The sequence below is a fragment of the Pseudophryne corroboree genome, unplaced genomic scaffold (genome assembly GCF_028390025.1).
Source record: "Pseudophryne corroboree isolate aPseCor3 unplaced genomic scaffold, aPseCor3.hap2 scaffold_1287, whole genome shotgun sequence".
Taxonomy (NCBI): domain Eukaryota; kingdom Metazoa; phylum Chordata; class Amphibia; order Anura; family Myobatrachidae; genus Pseudophryne; species Pseudophryne corroboree.
Window position 1 is genome coordinate 44,858 of NW_026967912.1, and position 19,133 is coordinate 63,990.

At 46.6% G+C, this 19,133-nt stretch overlaps 1 protein-coding gene across 1 annotated transcript; it reads right to left on the reverse strand.

Moving 5' to 3' along the window:
- Positions 1-4,158: 4,158 nt before the first annotated feature.
- Positions 4,159-7,008, reverse strand: LOC134993557 (zinc finger protein OZF-like). Its single transcript, XM_063950883.1, has one exon. It carries the CDS (start codon positions 6,970-6,972, stop codon positions 5,596-5,598), a length of 1,377 nt encoding a protein of 458 aa, XP_063806953.1. The 5' UTR covers positions 6,973-7,008; the 3' UTR covers positions 4,159-5,595.
- Between the last annotated feature and the right edge of the window lie 12,125 nt (positions 7,009-19,133).

Genomic DNA, 19,133 nt, shown 5'->3' on the forward strand with positions numbered 1-19,133 from the left:
TCAGCAGCAGAAGGATCAGATACTGTGGATGACTTGTAGACATGAGCACTATGATACTGAGATTTGTCACTATTACCTGGCTTGCGAAGAATGCAGTCTTTAACAAAATGACCAGAATTTCCACAGTAAAGACAGAGATGTAGCTCCTTACGCCGCTGACGTTCAGCTTCAGAGAGCTTGGGCCGTGGATAGCTCTGATGAAAAACTTTCCCTTGCGCAGAGGAAGAGACTCTATTAACTGGATGGGACAAAACAGGATCAACAACGTTGGTAGTATTCCTGAAGAGATCAGGCATCACAGAGAGAATACTAGGCAAAAGTTCTTGTAACTGTAGTAACATCTGGTAGAAAATCTGCAGTTGGTCAGGAGTCTTAGAGCAGAAGGTCAGAGAATCTCTGGAGGACAAATTCCGCTGCAGACACTGTGCCAATTGATGCTGAGTCGACTCCAGACCTTCCAAGCGTCCTGCAATATTGCTTAGGAGGTCCTGCGTCAGACAAACACTTTCGGCCGGGTCCATGGGGCCAGTTCCTACTGTCATGACTAAGGTTTTGTGAACCCGGCGTAGTGAAGTCTGTGCGGGCGACTGGAGGATTATGTGAATTATACCACTGACCTGGTTTGGAAATGTTGTGGACTCGAGGATTCTTCCGATGACTGGGAAGAGGAACCGCGGCAGAGATGGCCGAATCTAGGCTCTCCTCATACAGGATTAGGTCGGCAGACAGGAAGCACGTGTGGGCGCTGAAGGTCTCCTGAAAGACAGAACTGGAAAGGCGCTGATGAATCAGTGAAAAATACCAGGTTCAACTGTGCTAAAGGGCACGGAGTTCTTGGAGACACTGAGGTGCTTGGAGACACTGAGGTGTTTGGAGACACTGGGGTGCGTAGAGACACTGGGGTGCTTGGAGACACGGAGGTGCTGGAAGCACGGAGATGCTGAGGCACGGAGGTACTGAAGCACGGAAGTGCTGTGGCACGGAGGTACTGAGGCACGGAGGTGCTGGAAGCACGGAGGTACTGAGGCACGGAGGTACTGAGGCACGGAGGTACTGGAAGCACGGAGGTACTGAGGCACGGAGGTACTGAGGCACGGAGGTGCTGGAAGCACAGAGGTACTGAGGCACGGAGGTACTAGAAGCACGGAGGTACTAGAAGCACGGAGGTACTGAGGCACGGAGGTGCTGGAAGCACGGAGGTGCTGAGGCACTGAGGTACTGAGTCACGGAGGTGCTGGAAGCACAGAGGTACTGAGGCACGGAGGTACTGGAAGCACGGAGATGCTGAGGCACTGAGGTACTGAGTCACGGAGGTGCTGAAAGCACGGAGGTACTGAGTCACGGAGGTGCTGGAAGCACGGAGGTACTGAGGCACGGAGGTGCTGAGGCACAGGGGTACTGGAGCTCTGGAGATCACAACTACAACAGTAGTAAAACTGAAACACGACAGCTGTGGTTTTCAATGGAGAACACGGAATTCAGTACTGTGCCTTTAAGACGAAACACTGTAGCTGTGCCTATACATTGAGACTCAGGGAAATGGTGAAATCAATGGCAACACAAAAGTAAACCAAACGGTAACAAGAGAACAGAGTTTCCACAGGAACTTAGGTACAAAGGTTACCTTAAGGGAGCTCAGCTTTAAGATTCACACAAGGCTGTATGTGACACGAGGAACTGGCCCAGATTCCAACTCAGCCTCCTGATTTATACTTCCTGGTCCTTGATGATTGGTGGGCAGGATTAGGTGATGAAGAGAGTCTCAGGCTGGCAGAGGATTGGATAACTCTGGGTCAGGTGAACAGTCAGTCACTGTCATGTGACTACTCTAGCCAAGGCTGTGATGTAGAATGAGGCCTAGCAGGCCGAGAGAACACTGAAGCCTGGACTTCTGCAAAACACAGGATGCTGGCTTTTAGACCTAAAGTTCAGATTACTGAATTCAGCCTCACACAGGAGATCACCACAGGTGGAGCTAATTAACTATTACCTCTCAGGCAGAGAACTCAGGAAAACTCACTGCTGACAAGCTGTTTAACTCCGTGAGTGAAAAGACACAGGATCCAGGACAGATGGCAGGGGTAAGTCACCAAATATAAAACCTACAGTCAGGATTGTGACAGTTGTATTCCTTGCCCGTGGCCCTTGTGACGGCCAATGGTTTCACGTCTGAGATCTTTGCGCTGGAGAGGGGCACTCGGCAGGGTTGCCCCCTATCCCCTGCGCTGTTCGCAATAGCCGTGGAGCCGTTGGCTGGCTTGTTGCGATCTGATGGCAGGATTAGGGGTATTAGGGTTGGGGGCCATGAGGATATTGTGGCCCTGTACGCAGACGATATGCTCCTTTTCTTACAGGACTCTGAGGACTCCTTACAGGCTGTATTACAGGTGGTGGAGGATTTCAGAGTTTTTTCTGGTCTACTAATCAACTGGGATAAGTCACATATTTTTCCCTTATCTGGTCTTCTCCCTGAGAATACTCAGGGAGTGCACCCCTTACAATGGACGCTGCGGTTCAAATACTTGGGTATCTGGATCACGCCTATGGCACGCAGTTATGTGGCCCAAAACATTGACCCCATTCTGATAACATTTAAAGAGAAAGCTCATGGCTGGAGAAAACTACCACTGTCTGTCCTAGGTCGGGTTAATTTATTTAAAATGGTGATGCAACCAAAGTTCCTATATGCCCTGTACAACTCTCCGGTCTACCTCCCAAAAAAAGTTTTCACTGTTATTGAGGGCATTCTGTCCTCATTTATATGGGGTAATAAACCAGCAAGAGTCTCCATTAAGACGCTGTGCAGGTCACAACTTTCGGGGGTGCGAGTCTCCCTAATCTAAGACTATATTACGTAGCGGCACAATTGTCCCATTTGAGTGAGTGGACTGGGGATTCCTTGGATCCAACAATGGGGGGTTTTCTGGCTGAGCGGGCGGGGTGCTCTCCTGTTTTTTCCTTTTCTCCTCTTCAACTGCTTCTCTCTGGCCGTTCGGCTTCTGGTTTGTCTCCCTTGTTACGTCAAGCCTTGCTAATCTGGCGATATGCGCACACTCTCTATGATTGGGGGGGTCAGGATGCTTGTACTCCGCTATGGTTTAATAGTACGTACTCTGAGTTGTACAAGATATCTTCAGATAATATTTGGATATCTAAGGGGGTAATATTCTTGAATCAACTGTACTGCGATGGAGTGCTCAAGTCTTTTCAGCAATTGAAAATCGAATTTGATATACCCAACACTGCCTTATTTCGGTATTTTCAGCTCAGACATGCAGTGCAGGCCCAGTTTCCTCCCACCTCCAATTGTAGATTCACCTGTTAAATCGTTGCTCACTTCTCTTAGTCGAAGGGGAAAAATATCTGTCATATATAATGTTTTAAATACTAGATATGGCCCTGATCATTTGAATACTCTTCATATTAAATGGGAGACAGATTTGGGACCTTTGTCCCAGGAGCAGTGTATCCAGATTCTAGGCTCCATTAAATATACTACGCCATCTATAAGATACAAGCAAGTCTTTTTCTATATTCTGCACAGGGTGTACCGAACTCCTGTCACTATGCAAAGGGCTGGTCTTAGGGATAACTCTTGCTGCCCCAGATGCCAGGAGGCCGAAGCCGGATTCTGGCACATGCTATGGGATTGCCCTGTGGTTTCCCTTTTCTGGCGTAGGGTGTGGTGTGACATAACCTTGACTACTCCATCCCTCCCTGCATTAGACCCTGGCCTATGCCTGCTTGGATTGGACCTTGAGGAAACACACTCTGTCGTGCTGTACAAATATGTCCTGTGTCTCACTACGCTGGCGAGGGTTGTCATTGCTAGGGTTTGGTTCTCAGCTGGCATGCCTAGGGTGGAGCAGTGGAGGGCACTAGTAAATTCTGTAATCCAACATGAGAGACATATGTATAAGATAAGGGGTTCCACCTCTCAATTTACAGTGAAGTGGGATCGCTGGTGCAACACAAGGCTGGGGGGACCGGTAGTGGACACCTAGGCCTTCCCCTTTTTCCTTCCTTTTTTCTTTTTCTTCTACAGATATCATTTACCTTGGAACTCTTAGTAAATTTATCTGACACACACATTACACATTGAATTTAATATATATATCTTTATTGATGGCAATTGTTACAGTTAGTTTTACTGTTGTTGTATATTTTATGTACTGTATAAATATCACAAAACTAAATAAAAATACTACTTGATTAAAAAAAAGAAATAAGGAAGCATAATCATCAAGTCTAATTATCAACTGGTTCTGTGCAGGACCCATACAACTCATTACAGCCACCCGCCCTGCCTCCCCACACTACTGCCACCCACTGTCTCCTTCCACTACTGCCACCCACCCTGCCTCCCCACACTACTGCCATCCACTCTGTCTCCTTCCACTACTGCCACCCACCCTGCCTCCCCATACTACTGCCACCCACTCTGTCTCCTTTCACTACTGCCACCCACCCTGTCTCCGCCCACTACTGCCACTGCCCTGTCTCCGCCCACTACTGCCACTGCCCTGTCTCCCTCTCTGACACCTTAGCGCTGCTTTAGGACAAGATTGTCACCCAGATACTGCCTCCTGCTGTCCCCACTACTGCCAGCCACCCTGTGTACCCCGTCACTTCAGTGCTGCTTGGGGACAATATTACCCACAGACCGTGCCTCCAGCAGCCTCCACTACAGCAATAGTGCCACCCGCCTTGTCTCCCCCGATATCTCAGCACTGCTTGGGGATTCTTGGTATTGCTGGTAGCAGTCCTTCATCTGCAGATGGAAGTAGGCAGTAAGGTGACAGAAGCTGCTTCTGGTACCATGGACCCTGGTCATGTAGGGCTGGGAGAGTCAGTAAGATTATGTAATAGAGTCACCATCTTACAGGCAGCCGGTGAAGGGAGTAGAGAATGGGTGTTATGTGGCAGGAACGGGCTGGTTAGGTAACAGCATGTCTGCTGCCTTCTGTACCATGTGCAAATGGTGCAATAATTTTACTGGGAGACCCAGGTAGAGGACATTGCAGTAGTCAATGTGAGATGATACAAGTGCATGTATGACTGTAAGTAGACATTCTGAGGGAAATAAGTGCTGGAATCTGGCTATTTTCCCTCACATGAGGATCTGATTGTGGAAGATACCTGATGTCTAAGTGTCACTCCACCATCCAGGACACCAAGATTCCGCACAGGATCAGCATTTTGTAACTCTGAACCCCCAAGCGTATGTCTGGTTGGTAACAAAGCTGAGCTGTAGCCCTGCCCTTTGTTGGTGAGCTTCTATCATAAGGACCTGTTTCACTAGGACTGAGTCGCAGCCAACTGGCATCACCCCCACCTGGAGCTCGGCTAGACAACCATTTAGGATTGGTACTGGGTTCTCAGTACCCGGAGCAAAAGACAAGTTATCTGTATAGCAGTGGTAGATGAGGACATGACATCTGATTATTTCACCCTGCGGTAGCATGTATACTGCAAAAAGCATAGGAGATATAATAAGAACCTTGAAGAACAATGCATGGCAATGATAAGTAAACTCCAGAAGATAAAATTGGCTCCTCACCTGAGTGATGTCTATTTTGTACAAAAAGAGCTGATTTATTTCTCAGAGTATGGAAATGGCCTCTCACCTGTGTGACTTCTCTGATGTCTAACAAGATGTGATTTGTGTGCAAAACATTTCCCACACTTAGAGCAAGAAAATGGCTTCTCCCCTGTGTGACTTCTGTGATGTATAACAAGATGTGATTTACTTAAACAACATTTCCCACACTCAGAGCAAGAAAATGGCTTCTGACCTGTGTGACTTCTCTGATGTATAACAAGATCTGATTTGTGTGCAAAACATTGCTCACACTCAGAACATGGAAATGGCTTCTCACCTGTGTGACTTTTTTGATGTCTAACAAGATGTGATTTGTGTGCAAAACATTTCCCACACTCAGAGCAAGAAAATGGCTTCTCACCTGTGTGACTTCTGTTATGTCTAACAATATCTGCTTTCTGTGCAAAACATTTCCCACACTCAGAACATGGAAATGGCTTCTTACCTGTGTGACTTCTATGATGTCTAACAAGATGTGATTTAGTTAAACAACATTTCCCACACTCAGAGCAAGAAAATGGCTTCTCACCTGTGTGACTTCTGTTATGTCTAACAAGATCTGATTTCTGTGCAAAACATTTCCCACACTCAGAACATGGAAATGGCTTCTCACCTGTGTGACTTCTCTGATGTATAACAAGATCTGATTTGTGTGCAAAACATTTTCCACACTCAGAACATGGAAATGGCTTCTCACCTGTGTGACTTCTCTGATGTATAACAAGATCTGATTTGTGTGCAAAACATTTCCCACACTCAGAACATGGAAATGGATTCTCACCTGTATGACTTCTCTGATGTATAACCAGATCTGATTTGTGTGCAAAACATTTCCCACATTCAGAACATGGAAATGGCTTCTCACCTGTGTGACTCCTGTTATGTCTAACAAGATTTGATTTCCGTGAAAAACATTTCCCACACTCAGAACATGGAAATGGATTCTCACCTGTGTGACTTCTCTGATGTGTAATAAGATCTAATTTCCGTGTAAAACATTTCCCACATTCAGAACATGGAAATGGCTTCTCACCTGTGTGACTTCTGTTATGTCTAAGAAGATATGATTTGTATGTAAAAGATTTCTCACACTCAGAACATGGAAATGCCTTCTCACCTGTCTTACCTGTGTGTGGGTTAATACGCTTGGTGTTCTGTGTAAAACATTTGGCATCTATAGCACATGGAAACTCTGTATCTACTTTCAGAGCTGTAACAGATGCACCAATATCAGAGTGATCAGGAGAACATTTCCCAGGATCAGAGGGACCAGCTGATAGAGCTGGATGTATAATTGGGGTAATGGGGTTAGCTCCTGGAGAATCCTGTCTACTGTCATTATCTTTTATGTCACAATCCGGGGATAACATTAGATGTCCTTCTGAGATATTCCTGCTTGTGTGTCCATCTGCTGGAAATAAAATACATTATAGAAATGTGACTTTTCTGTAACAATATTAATCTTGCAAACAATAGGAGATGACTCTCTGGGACACTTAATTGTAAATGTGTGTGTATAATAAAACATAACTTATAATGAAGGCTTTATAATATTGTGTCTCAGACTATCATTGTGTCCACCCTCCTGAGAACACTCACAATAACAAATGTAATATTATAATAAGACTTAGATATATCTCTCTCTTGTACTGGTAACTAACCATGAAGTATAAATGGAGATGTAGTCACTCGCCAAGTCCTATGTCAGCACCAATGTAAAACAATGGATGGGGAACATATCGTATGAATTGGAGATTCTATCTGAACAATAACATCAGTCATATGAGCTGATGGATCAGAGAAATGTCTCCTAACGTTACTCCTGGAAGCATTGGTAAGGTAGCATTCCTTTATGTGTGTGCTCATACGCTGGTAAGCCTGTACATGTGTTACTCACCCTTATATAAGGTATATTGCTACAGCAGAGTAGGTGTGGAACAAGGTACTTTACATGCAATACACCATATGATACCCTGCAATCATCATCATCTGCTAGGTTATAATGCACTCTTACACCCCCATCATCATGAGTTTTACCTCTATATTCTCTTAATAGTAATAAGAACGATGTGTGTACGGTAAGTATGATACAGAGAATTACATATCAGAATCTATACAGCTGCCGCCATACTTCTGCTTCTCATACGTGTGCTACTGGCAGCAGTGAACATCTGAGTGAGAGTGCAGGGAAGACAGCAGAGTCTGATGAGAAAGAGATTGGATCTGCCTTTGCAGGGATGTACCACACCTGCCACCCCTGGGAGTACATAAATTAATAAATAAGAGGGGCGTGGTCCATTCAGACGTGCTTCCTGGAGCTCTCCTCACTATGGGGGACATGTACTAAGCAGTGATAAAAGTAAAGAAGTTGCCCATAGTAACCAATCAGCTGCTCTGTATACTTTTATAGTATGTAAATTATAAATGTTACATCAATGCCGATTGGTTGCCATGGGCAACTTGTCTACTGGCTCACTTCACTTTCATCACTGCTTAGTACATCTCCCCCTATATGGCTTCTTATCTACCCTACCTGATAGCTCTCAGGTGCCGCTGGGACCCAGACCCAATCTATTAAGTCCCCCACTCCTACTGCCCTAAAGTCGCTCACTCCGGGTACTGTTCACTGCCGCAGCCTAGTGACGCAGCTGAAGCCACGGGCTGTAGTCTGGGAATAAGTGTGCCCAGTCTTTCCTGCACGCTCTGGATACCTGACTTGGAGGCGATTTTGCCTCAGGTGGGAGCACTTGCTCTCCTGCTTCTGCTGGGGACAGAATGGGCTGCACACAGTCACCGGAGCCCGGCGGTGATATTGGGAAGTGACGTGGCTGCCATTTTGGATCCTGGTGCCCGGCCATCGCATGCTTTGCTTCAATAAGGTTTCAAATTGATATAAGCTGCTAAATAAATGTCCTGACGGCTGGACCGGGGTCACTACACTAAATTGCAGCATTTGCCTGGAGGTGAAACTACCTTCTATTTATATGGTACCACTATAATCTACTTCCTCTCAGTCTACATGCAGTGCCCAGTATCAAGTATCGTCTGAGTACAGCTCATTACACTCTGATTACAACCTCACAGTATATTATTTTGTGGATTTATCCACTGAATATATTTTGCCATTTGTGTCTCTCTGTGCTGAGTACTTCCAGTCTGTGATCACGCTGACCTCTAGTGGAATTTCTCGGTCATTACTGTGTTATTTGAGTTGCATTACATCAGGTTTACTTTAAATTTCGGCTCGGATACCCCCGTCACCCCAACTAAGAATGTCATTTTGAACTGAGTCATCTTGATGTAACCTCCTGACAGCGTACTACTGCTCCTTTTATTTATAGATCATTTGTATTTTCCTATCTCTGAGAGGTCAGTCTCTTTGGAGCTGGCTTATGGGGGTAATTTTGAGATTATCGCTCGCTAGCAACTGTTTGCTGTCCTGCGATCAGATAGTCGCCGCCTAAGTTGGAGTGTATTTTCGCTTTGCAAGTGTGCAAACACTTTTGCAGCAGTCGGCACAAAAAATAAGATTACTCACCGGTAAATCTATTTCTCGTAGTCCGTAGTGGATGCTGGGAACTCCGAAAGGACCATGGGAATAGCGGCTCCGCAGGAGACTGGGCACAACTAAAGAAAGCTTTAGGTCACCTGGTGTGCACTGGCTCCTCCCACCATGACCCTCCTCCAAGCCTCAGTTAGGATACTGTGCCCGGACGACCTGACATAATAAGGAAGGATTTTGAATCCCGGGTAAGACTCATACCAGCCACACCAATCACACCGTATAACTCGTGATACTATACCCAGTTTAACAGTATGAAATACAACTGAGCCTCTCAACAGATGGCTCAACAATAACCCTTTAGTTAACAATAACTATGTACAAGTATTGCAGACAATCCGCACTTGGGATGGGCGCCCAGCATCCACTACGGACTACGAGAAATAGATTTACCGGTGAGTAAAATCTTATTTTCTCTGACGTCCTAGTGGATGCTGGGAACTCCGAAAGGACCATGGGGATTATACCAAAGCTCCCAAACGGGCGGGAGAGTGCGGATGACTCTGCAGCACCGAATGAGAGAACTCAAGGTCCTCCTCAGCCAAGGTATCAAATTTGTAGAATTTTGCAAACGTGTTTGCCCCTGACCAAGTAGCAGCTCGGCAAAGTTGTAAAGCCGAGACCCCTCGGGCAGACCGCCCAAGATGAGCCCACTTTCCTCGTGGAGTGGGCTTTTACTGATTTAGGATGCGGCAGTCCAGCCGCAGAATGTGCCAGCTGAATTGTGCTACAAATCCAGCGAGCAATAGTCTGCTTAGAAGCAGGAGCACCCAGCTTGTTGGGTGCATATAGGATAAACAGCGAGTCAGTTTTCCTGACTCCAGCCGTCCTGGAAACATACATTTTCAAGGCCCTGACTACGTCCAGTAACTTGGAATCCTCCAGGTCGCTAGTAGCCGCAGGCACTACAATAGGTTGGTTGAAGTGAAAAGCTGATACCTCCTTAGGGAGAAACTGGGGACGAGTACTCAATTCTTCCCTATCCATATGGAAAATCAGATAAGGGCTTTTATATGACAAAGCCGCCAATTCTGATACACGCCTGGCCGAAGCCAAGGCCAATAACATGACCACTTTTCACGTGAGATATTTTAGATCCACGGTTTTTAGTGGCTCAAACCAATGTGATTTTAAGAAACTCAACACCACGTTGAGATCCCAAGGTGCCACTGGAGGCACAAACGGGGCTGAATATGCAGCACTCCTTTTACAAATGTCTGAACTTCAGTAGAGAAGCTAGTTCTTTCTGGAAGAAAATCGACAGAGCCGAGATCTGTATCTTAATGGAGCCTAATTTTAGGCCCATAGTCACTCCTGCTTGTAGGAAATGCAGAAATCGACCTAGTTGAAATTCCTCTGTTGGGGCCTTTCTGGCCTCACACCAAGCAACATATTTCCGCCATATGCGGTGATAATGTTTTGCAGTTACATCTTTCCTGGCTTTAATCAGCGTTGGAATGACTTCCTCCGCAATGCCCTTTTCCTTTAGGATCCGGCGTTCAACCGCCATGCCGTCAAACGCAGCCGCGGTAAGTCTTGGAACAGACAGGGCCCCTGCTGCAGCAGGTCCTGTCTGAGCGGCAGAGGCCATGGGTCCTCTGATATAATTTCTTGAAGTTCTGGGTACCAAGCTCTTCTTGGCCAATCCGGAACCACGAGTATCGTTCTTACTCCTCGCCTTCTTATTATTCTCAGTACCTTTGGTATGAGAGGCAGAGGGGGGAACACATAAACCGACTGGTACACCCACGGTGTCACTAGAGCGTCCACAGCTATTGCCTGAGGGTCTCTTGACCTGGCGCAATATTTCTTTAGTTTTTTTTTTTTGTTTAAGCGGGACGCCATCATGTCCACCTGTGGTCTTTCCCAACGGTTTACCATCAGTTGGAAGACTTCTGGATGAAGTCCCCACTCTCCCGGGTGAAGGTCGTGCCTGCTGAGGAAGTCTGCTTCCCAGCTATCCACTCCCGGAATGAACACTGCTGACAGTGCTAACACGTGATTTTTCGCCCATAGGAGAATCCTTGTGGCTTCTGCCATCGTCATCCTGCTTCTTGTGCCGCCCTGTCGGTTTACATGGGCGACTGCCGTAATGTTGTCTGATTGGATCAGTGCCGGCTGGTTTTGAAGCAGAGGCCTTGCCTGACTCAGGGCATTGTAAATGGCCCTCAGTTCCAGAATATTTATGTGTAGGGAAGTCTCCTGACTTGACCAAAGTCCCTGGAAGTTTCTTCCCTGTGTGACTGCCCCCCAGCCTTAAAGGCTGGCATCCATGGTCACCAGGACCCAGTTCTGTATGCCGAACCTGCGGCCCTCTTGAAGATGGGCACTCTGCAGCCACCACAGTAGAGATACCCTGGTCCTTGGAGACAGGGTTAGCAGCCGATGCATCTGAAGATGTGCTCCGGACCACTTGTCCAACAGGTCCCACTGAAAAGTTCTTGCATGGAACCTGCCGAATGGGATTGCTTCGTAGGAAGCTACCATTTTTCCCAGGACTCGCGTGCAATGATGCACCGATACCTGTTTTGGCTTCAGGAGGTCTCTGACTAGAGATGACAGCTCCGTGGCTTTCTCCTCCAGGAGAAACACTTTTTTCTGGTCTGTGTCCAGAACCATCCCCAGGAACAGTAGACGTGTCGTAGGAACCAGCTGTGACTTTGGACTGTTTAGAATCCAACCGTGCTGTTGTAGCACCTTCCAAAATAGTGCTACCCCGACTAACAACTGCTCCTTGGACCTCGCCTTTATAAGGAGATTGTCCAAGTACGGGATAATTAAAACTACCTTTTTTCGAAGGAGTGTCATCATTTGGGCCATTACCTTGGTAAACACCCTCGGTGCCATGTACAGTCCAAACGGCAGTGTCTGGACTTGGTAATGGCAATTCTGTACCACCAATCTGAGGTACTCCTGGTGAGGATGGTAAATGGGGATATGCAGGTAAGCATCCTTGATGTCCAGGGATACCATGTAATCCCCCTCGTCCAGGCTTGCAATAACCGCCCTGAGCGATTCCATCTTGAACTTGAATTTTTTTATGTATGTGTTCAAGGATTTTAAATATAAAATGGGTCACACCGAACCATGCGGTTTCGGTACCCCAAGGTGTGTGGAATAGTAACCCCGTCCTTGTTAAAGTAGGGGCACCTTGAGTATTACCTGCTGGGAATACATCTTGTTAATTGCCTCTAGCACAGCCTCCCTGCCTGAGGGAGTTGTCGGCAAGGCAGATTTGAGGAAACGGCAGGGGGGAGACATCTCGAATTCCAGCTTGTACCCCTGCAATACTTGAATGAAACAGGGATCCACCTGTGAGCGAGCCCACTGATCGCTAAAATTTTTGAGGCAGCCCCCCACTGTACCTGGCTACACCTGTGGAGCCCCCGCGTCATGCTGTGGACTCACAGGAAGAGGGAGAAGAATTTTGATTCTGGGAACTGGCTGACTGGTGCAGCTTTTTCCCTCTTCCCTTGTCTCTTTGCAGAAAGGAAGCGCCTTTGACCCGCTTGCTTTTCTGAAGCCGAAAGGACTGTACCTGATAATACAGTGCTTTCTTAGTCTGTGAGGAAACCTGAGGTAAAAATATTTCTTCCCAGCTGTTGCTGTGGATACGAGGTCCCAGAGACCATCCCCAAATAATTCCTCACCCTTATAAGGCAGAATCTCTATGCGCCTTTTAAAGTCAGCATCACCTGTCCAGTGACAGGTCTCTAATACCCTCCTGACAGAATGGACATTACATTCATTTTGGATGCCAGCCGGCAAAATATCCCTCTGTGCATCCCTCATATATAAGACGACGTCTTTAATATGTTCTCATGTTAGCAAACTAGTATGTTTGACAGGGTCACCGACCACGCTGCAGCAGCACGATCTGCAGGTCTCAGTCTAGTACCTGAGTGTGTAAATACAGACTTCAGGATACCTCCTGCTTTTTATCAACAGGTACCTTCAAAGTGGCCGTTCCTAAGACGGCAGTGCCACCTTTTTTGACAACCGTGTGAGCGCCTTATCCACCCTAGGTGATATCTCCCAGCGTAACTTATCCTCTGGCGGGAAAGGGTACGCCATCAGTAACTTTTTAGAAATTACCAGTTTCTTATCGGGGGAACCCACGCTTTTCACACAGTTCATTCATTCATCTGATGGGGGAACAAAACACTGCCTGCTTTTTCTCCCCAAACATAAAACCCATTTTTAGGGGTACTTGGGTTAATGTCAGAAATGTGTAACAAATTTTTTATTGCCGAGATCAAGTCACGGATGTTCCTAGTGGATTGTGTATATGTCTCAACCTTGTCGACACTGGAGTCAGACTCCGTGTCGACATCTGTGTTTGCCATCTGAGGGAGCGGGCGTTTTTGAGCCCCTGATGGCCTTTGAGACGCCTGGGCAGGTGCGGGCTGAGAAGCCGGCTGTCCCACAGCTGATACGTCATCCACCCTTTTATGTAAGGAGTTGACACTGTCGGTTAATACCTTCCACCTATCCATCCACTCTGGTGTCGGCCCCACAGGGGGCGACATCACATTTATCGGCATCTGCTCCGTCACCATATAAGCCTCCTCATCAAACATGTCGACACAGCCGTACCGACACACCGCACACACACAAGGAATGCTCTGACTGAGGACAGGACCCCACAAAGCCCTTTGGGGAGACAGAGAGAGAGTATGCCAGCACACACCAGAGCGCTATATAATGTGGGGATTAACACTATAACTGGGTGAATTTTCCCCAATAGCTGCTTGTATATACAATATTGCGCCTAAATTTAGTGCCCCCCCCCTCTCTTTTTAACCCTTTGAGCATGAAAACTACTGAGGAGAGCCTGGGGAGCTTTCTTCTAGAAGCACTATGAAGAGAAAATGTCGCCAGTGTGCTGATGGAGATAGCTCCGCCCCTTTTTCGCTGACTTTTCTCGCGCTTTTTTATGGATTCTGGCAGGGGTATTTATCACATATATAGCCTTTGGGGCTATATATTGTGATTGTTTTGCCAGCCAAGGTGTTTTTATTGCTTCTCAGGGCGCCCCCCCCCCAGCGCCCTGCACCCTCAGTGACCGGAGTGTGAAGTGTGTATGAGGAGCAATGGCGCACAGCTGCAGTGCTGTGCGCTACCTTGGTGAAGACAGATGTCTTCTGCCGCCGATTTTCCGGACCTCTTCTGGCTCTGTAAGGGGGAGGCGGCGCGGCTCCGGGACCGAACACCAAGGCCAGTTCCATGCGGTCGATCCCTCTGGAGCTAATGGTGTCCAGTAGCCTAAGAAGCCCAAGCTAGCTGCAAGCAGGTAGGTTCGCTTCTTCTCCCCTTAGTCCCTCGGTGCAGTAAGCCTGTTGCCAGCAGGTCTCACTGTAAAATAAAAAACCTAATATATATACTTTCTTTTTAGAAGCTCAGGAGAGCCCCTAGTGTGCATCCAGCCTCGGCCGGGCACAAAAATCTAACTGAGGCTTGGAGGAGGGTCATGGTGGGAGGAGCCAGTGCACACCAGGTGACCTAAAGCTTTCTTTAGTTGTGCCCAGTCTCCTGCGGAGCCGCTATTCCCATGGTCCTTTCGGAGTTCCCAGCATCCACTAGGACGTCAGAGAAAAGGTTGTTGCAATTTCTGAGTAGCTCTGGACTTACTCAGCCGCTGCGATCTCTTCAGACTTTTTGGTCCTGGAATTGACATCAGACACCCGCCATGCAAACGCTCAAAGAAAACAGTCAGTTGACACCCATAAACACCCTCTTCCTGTCAATCACCTTGCGATCGGCTGTACGAATGGATTCTACGTTAATTACCATTGCCCAGCACCAATCCTCTTTGTACCCGTATGACTCGCCTGCGCCCTGCGGTGCATACACGTGTGCAATTTTGATGAGTTTTAACCTGATCGCAGCGCTGAAAAAAGTTGCTAGCGAGCGATCAACCTGGAATGACCCCCCATGACTCCAATTTTTTTTAAAAGGTACCAAATTGACCCCACCCGTCCATCTCTTTGGTACCTCAAATTCAGGTGGTCCTTCTGTGACCGCTACAACTTCATCTGCTTCTACTTGTCAGTTTGATAGTCTGAAGCCCAGCTGTAATGGCTGAAGACGTCTTAAGACACTCTAGATGGTTCTGTTACTCTACGCTCTATACATTCTATGTTATCTAGATTTAAGGACTGAAATAACCTCAGAACGTAGCTCTAACATTCAAGCTTTGAGGTCTGGTATCAGTGAGATTGGCACTCGTACAGACTAAGATGAAAGAGATTGTTGTGTCTCACAATGATCTGATTTTAGCACATGACACCCTTCAGGAAGACCCGGTCTCTATTCGTGATAAAGTCATTGATTTAGAAGACAGGTCTCGGAGAAATAATATAAGAATAATGGGCGTTCCGGATTCTGCTACAAATGCTGAGCTTTATGATTATGCCACGGTTCTCTTTTCAGAAACTTTCACCGAAGGCTTCTGCCGCGGACCTTCTTATTGATAGGATCCATAGACTCCCAAAGTCCAACCAGGCCCCTATCCATGCAATGAGGGACACTGCTCAGGGTCCACCTATTCCTCATTCACAACTGAGTGCCTGGATAATCTGCAGATATTTCTGGATATTTCTCCTGTGACACTGGCCAAAAGGCGTCTATTCCAACCCAAGGAAATGTGCAATACAAATGGGGCTTTCCTACTCAGCTTATTGTAATGCGAAACGGTGCCTTCACAGTGATACCTTCACCCGAGGATGGCCCTGCTATTCTGAATAAGTGGGACATTCCTGTTGACAGTCCTTCATGACACTTTACCTAAACCAATCCCGGAGGAGTTGTCTTCCGTCTCGAAGTAATATGCTAAAAGAGTAAGACTGTTAGAGACACTCAGAGTTTGTTTCCTACTGTAACATGTGCCAACAGGGACTAAGTTACTGGGCATGGATCTATTTTTGGACCATATTTACTTGTTCTTGTTATAGGTTTAAAATGTGTTTGTTTCTCTTTATTTCCTGTGCTATATAATTGCTATATGGTCTGATATTCTTTCCATTGTTACGTTTCATAATATCTTTCTAGAATGTTTGGGTGTTCAGGTAAAGCATGACTAATTCGTCTAACATCCTGTTGCCCTTATAACTGTGTTGGTAGAACCTACATTGGATAACAGACCATGTTCTTGGCCTTTACCTCCTTTGGATACATTGGTTACACTGAGATTTGATATTTCTTTGTACAATTGTTACTATGATGACTAGATTTTGCCCTCTCGTATGGCTACTTGGGGTAGTTGGTGGGTTTCCCTTTTAAGTCCAATGGCCACCTTTTTCTACCTTTCTGTCACAGTACCCTAGTGACGGAATCGCTAGCTCCTTTATGGACACTATTTCTGATTGTCTCCCATTTTTGTTCCCTATTTTATTCATTTTTTTTCTGTTATTTGATAGTCTGAAGTATGCACATGTCCTACAGACTCTATTGGACTCTACACAGATGATCCTAGATGTTTCATATGGTAGACTTAACATTGTTAACTCTCTTTCCCCGAGGTTCTCATATGGTAGACTTACCATTGTTAACTCTCTTTCTGTGAGGTTCATTGGTTCCACAGGAAAACATTGTGGTATCCACAGGAAAATATTGGGGTGTAGAGTGGATCTTGATCCAGAGGCATCAACAGGCTAAAGCTTTAGGCTGTCCCAGGATGCATTGGGGCCTCCTCTATGACCCCGGCTCCAGGCACTGGAGCTCAGTTTTGTTAACCAGTCAAATGCAGGAGCAGGTAAAAGAGAAGGCAGATGTTAGTCACATAGAACCACATTCTCACAACAGGAGAAGGTACCAGCTGCTAATGCCATACAAACCCACAGAAGCTATGTGCGTCAGGGTGGGCATCCTGTGGAACCAATGTACCTCGCAGAAAGAGCGGTAACAATGGTAAGTCTACCATAACTCTCATTTTCTGCAGCAGGATACATTAGTTTCCACAGGAAAACATTGGCGACGTTCCTCAAGGGAGGGGACACGCCTTAACGGGCATGAGAACGTGGCATCCAAGGGAAGCATTCTGGGAGACAGAAGTATAAAAGGCATAGAACCTAATAAACATGTTCACTGAGGACCATGTAGCCGCCTTCACAATTGTTCTGCAGATGCGCCACGGCGAGCCGCCCAAGAGGTCAACAGAGTAGAATGGGCTTTAATAGCAGCAGGAGCTGGAAGTCTAGCCTGCGTATAAGCTTGTGCAATCACCATTCTAATCCATCTGGCCAAAGTTTACTTATTCGCAGGCGAGCCACATTTGTGAAAACCAAACAGTACAAAAAGGGTATCTGACCTCCTGATAGAGGCAGTCCTTTCCACATAAATACAGAGAGCCCTTACCACATCCAAAGAATGGTCTTTGGAAGACAAATCTTAAAAGATAAAGGCCGGAATCACAATCTCTTGGTTAAGGTGAAAAGATGACAGCACCTTAGGCAAATAACCTGGTCTATTTCGGAGAACTGCCTAGTCACTGTGAAAAATCAATTCAGGTGGACGACAGGACAAAGCGCCTAAGACCGATACCCTTTTTGCAGAGGCAATTGCCAGGAAGAACAGGACCTTGGCCATGAGCCATTTAAGGTCCACTGGCTCAAAAGGTTAAAATGGAGACTCTTGCAGGACCCTTAGTACAACAGTCAAATCCCATGGAGCCACAGGAGGGACATGGGGAGGCTGACTTCTAAGTACACCCTGAGCGAAAGTATGAATGTCAGGTATAGATGCAATTTTCCTCTGAAACCATACCAACTACGCAGAGATGTGACCATTGAGGGTGGCCAGACGAAGACCTAGGTCAAGGCCTCGTTGTAGAAAAGCCAGGATTCTGGACATTCTAAATTGATATGTATCATAATTCTTGTCAGCACACTAGATGAATTAAGAATTCCAGACTCTAATAAATACGGGCAGATGCCGGTTAGCGGGCTTTCAGCATAGTCTGAATAACTGCCACGGAAAATAGAATTTTAATATACCTACTGGTAAATCCTTTTCTCGTAGTCCGTAGAGGATGCTGGGGTCCATTTTAGTACCATGAGGTATAGACGGTTCCGCAGGAGCCTTTGACACTTTAAGGCTTTTCAACAGTGTGAACTGGCTCCTCCCTCTATTCCCCTCCTCCAGACCTCGGTATAGGAACTGTGCCCGAGGTGACAGACAACTTCGAGAGAAGGATTTAACATTAAGCTAGTGGCGAGATTCACACCAGCTCACACCGTTCAGCCATGCCACACAGCATGGCATACAACTCAAAACATGCCAACGAGCATGAATAACGAAAACAGCAACTGCTATATAACAGCTAAACACATGAGAACTTGTGTAAGAAGAAAAAAGATAATGCAGGAAAAATGAGCACTGTGCGGGCGCCCAGCATCCTCTACGGACTATGAGAAAAGGATTTACCGGTAGGTATATTAAAATCCTATTATCATCCTTATTACTAGGATTATAGAGGAAAGACACTGATGATGAGGATGTAAAATTAGGATTTTAATTACCTACCGGTAAATCCTTTTCTCGTAGTCTGTAGAGGATGCTGGGGTCCATTTTAGTACCGTGGGGATGTACCAAAGCTCCCAGTACGGGCGGGAAGGTGCTAATGTTCCTGCAGAATTGACTGACCAAATAGAAGGTCGTCACAGCCAAGGTGTCAAACCTGTAAAACTTAGCAAACGTGTTTGCCCCTGACCAAGTAGCTGCTCGGCAAATCTGTAAGGCCGAGACACCCGGGGCAGCCGCCCAGGAAGAACCCACTTTTCTCGTAGAGTGGGCCTTTACCGAAGTTGGTTTCGGCAATCCTGCCGTGGAATGAGCATGCTGAATGGTACCTCTAATCCAGCGTGAAATAGTCTGCTTAGAAGCAGGACACCCAATATTGTTGGGGTCATAGAGGACAAACAAAGCTTCTGTTTTCCTTAACCAAGCCGTTCTCGCAACTTAAGTCCTCAA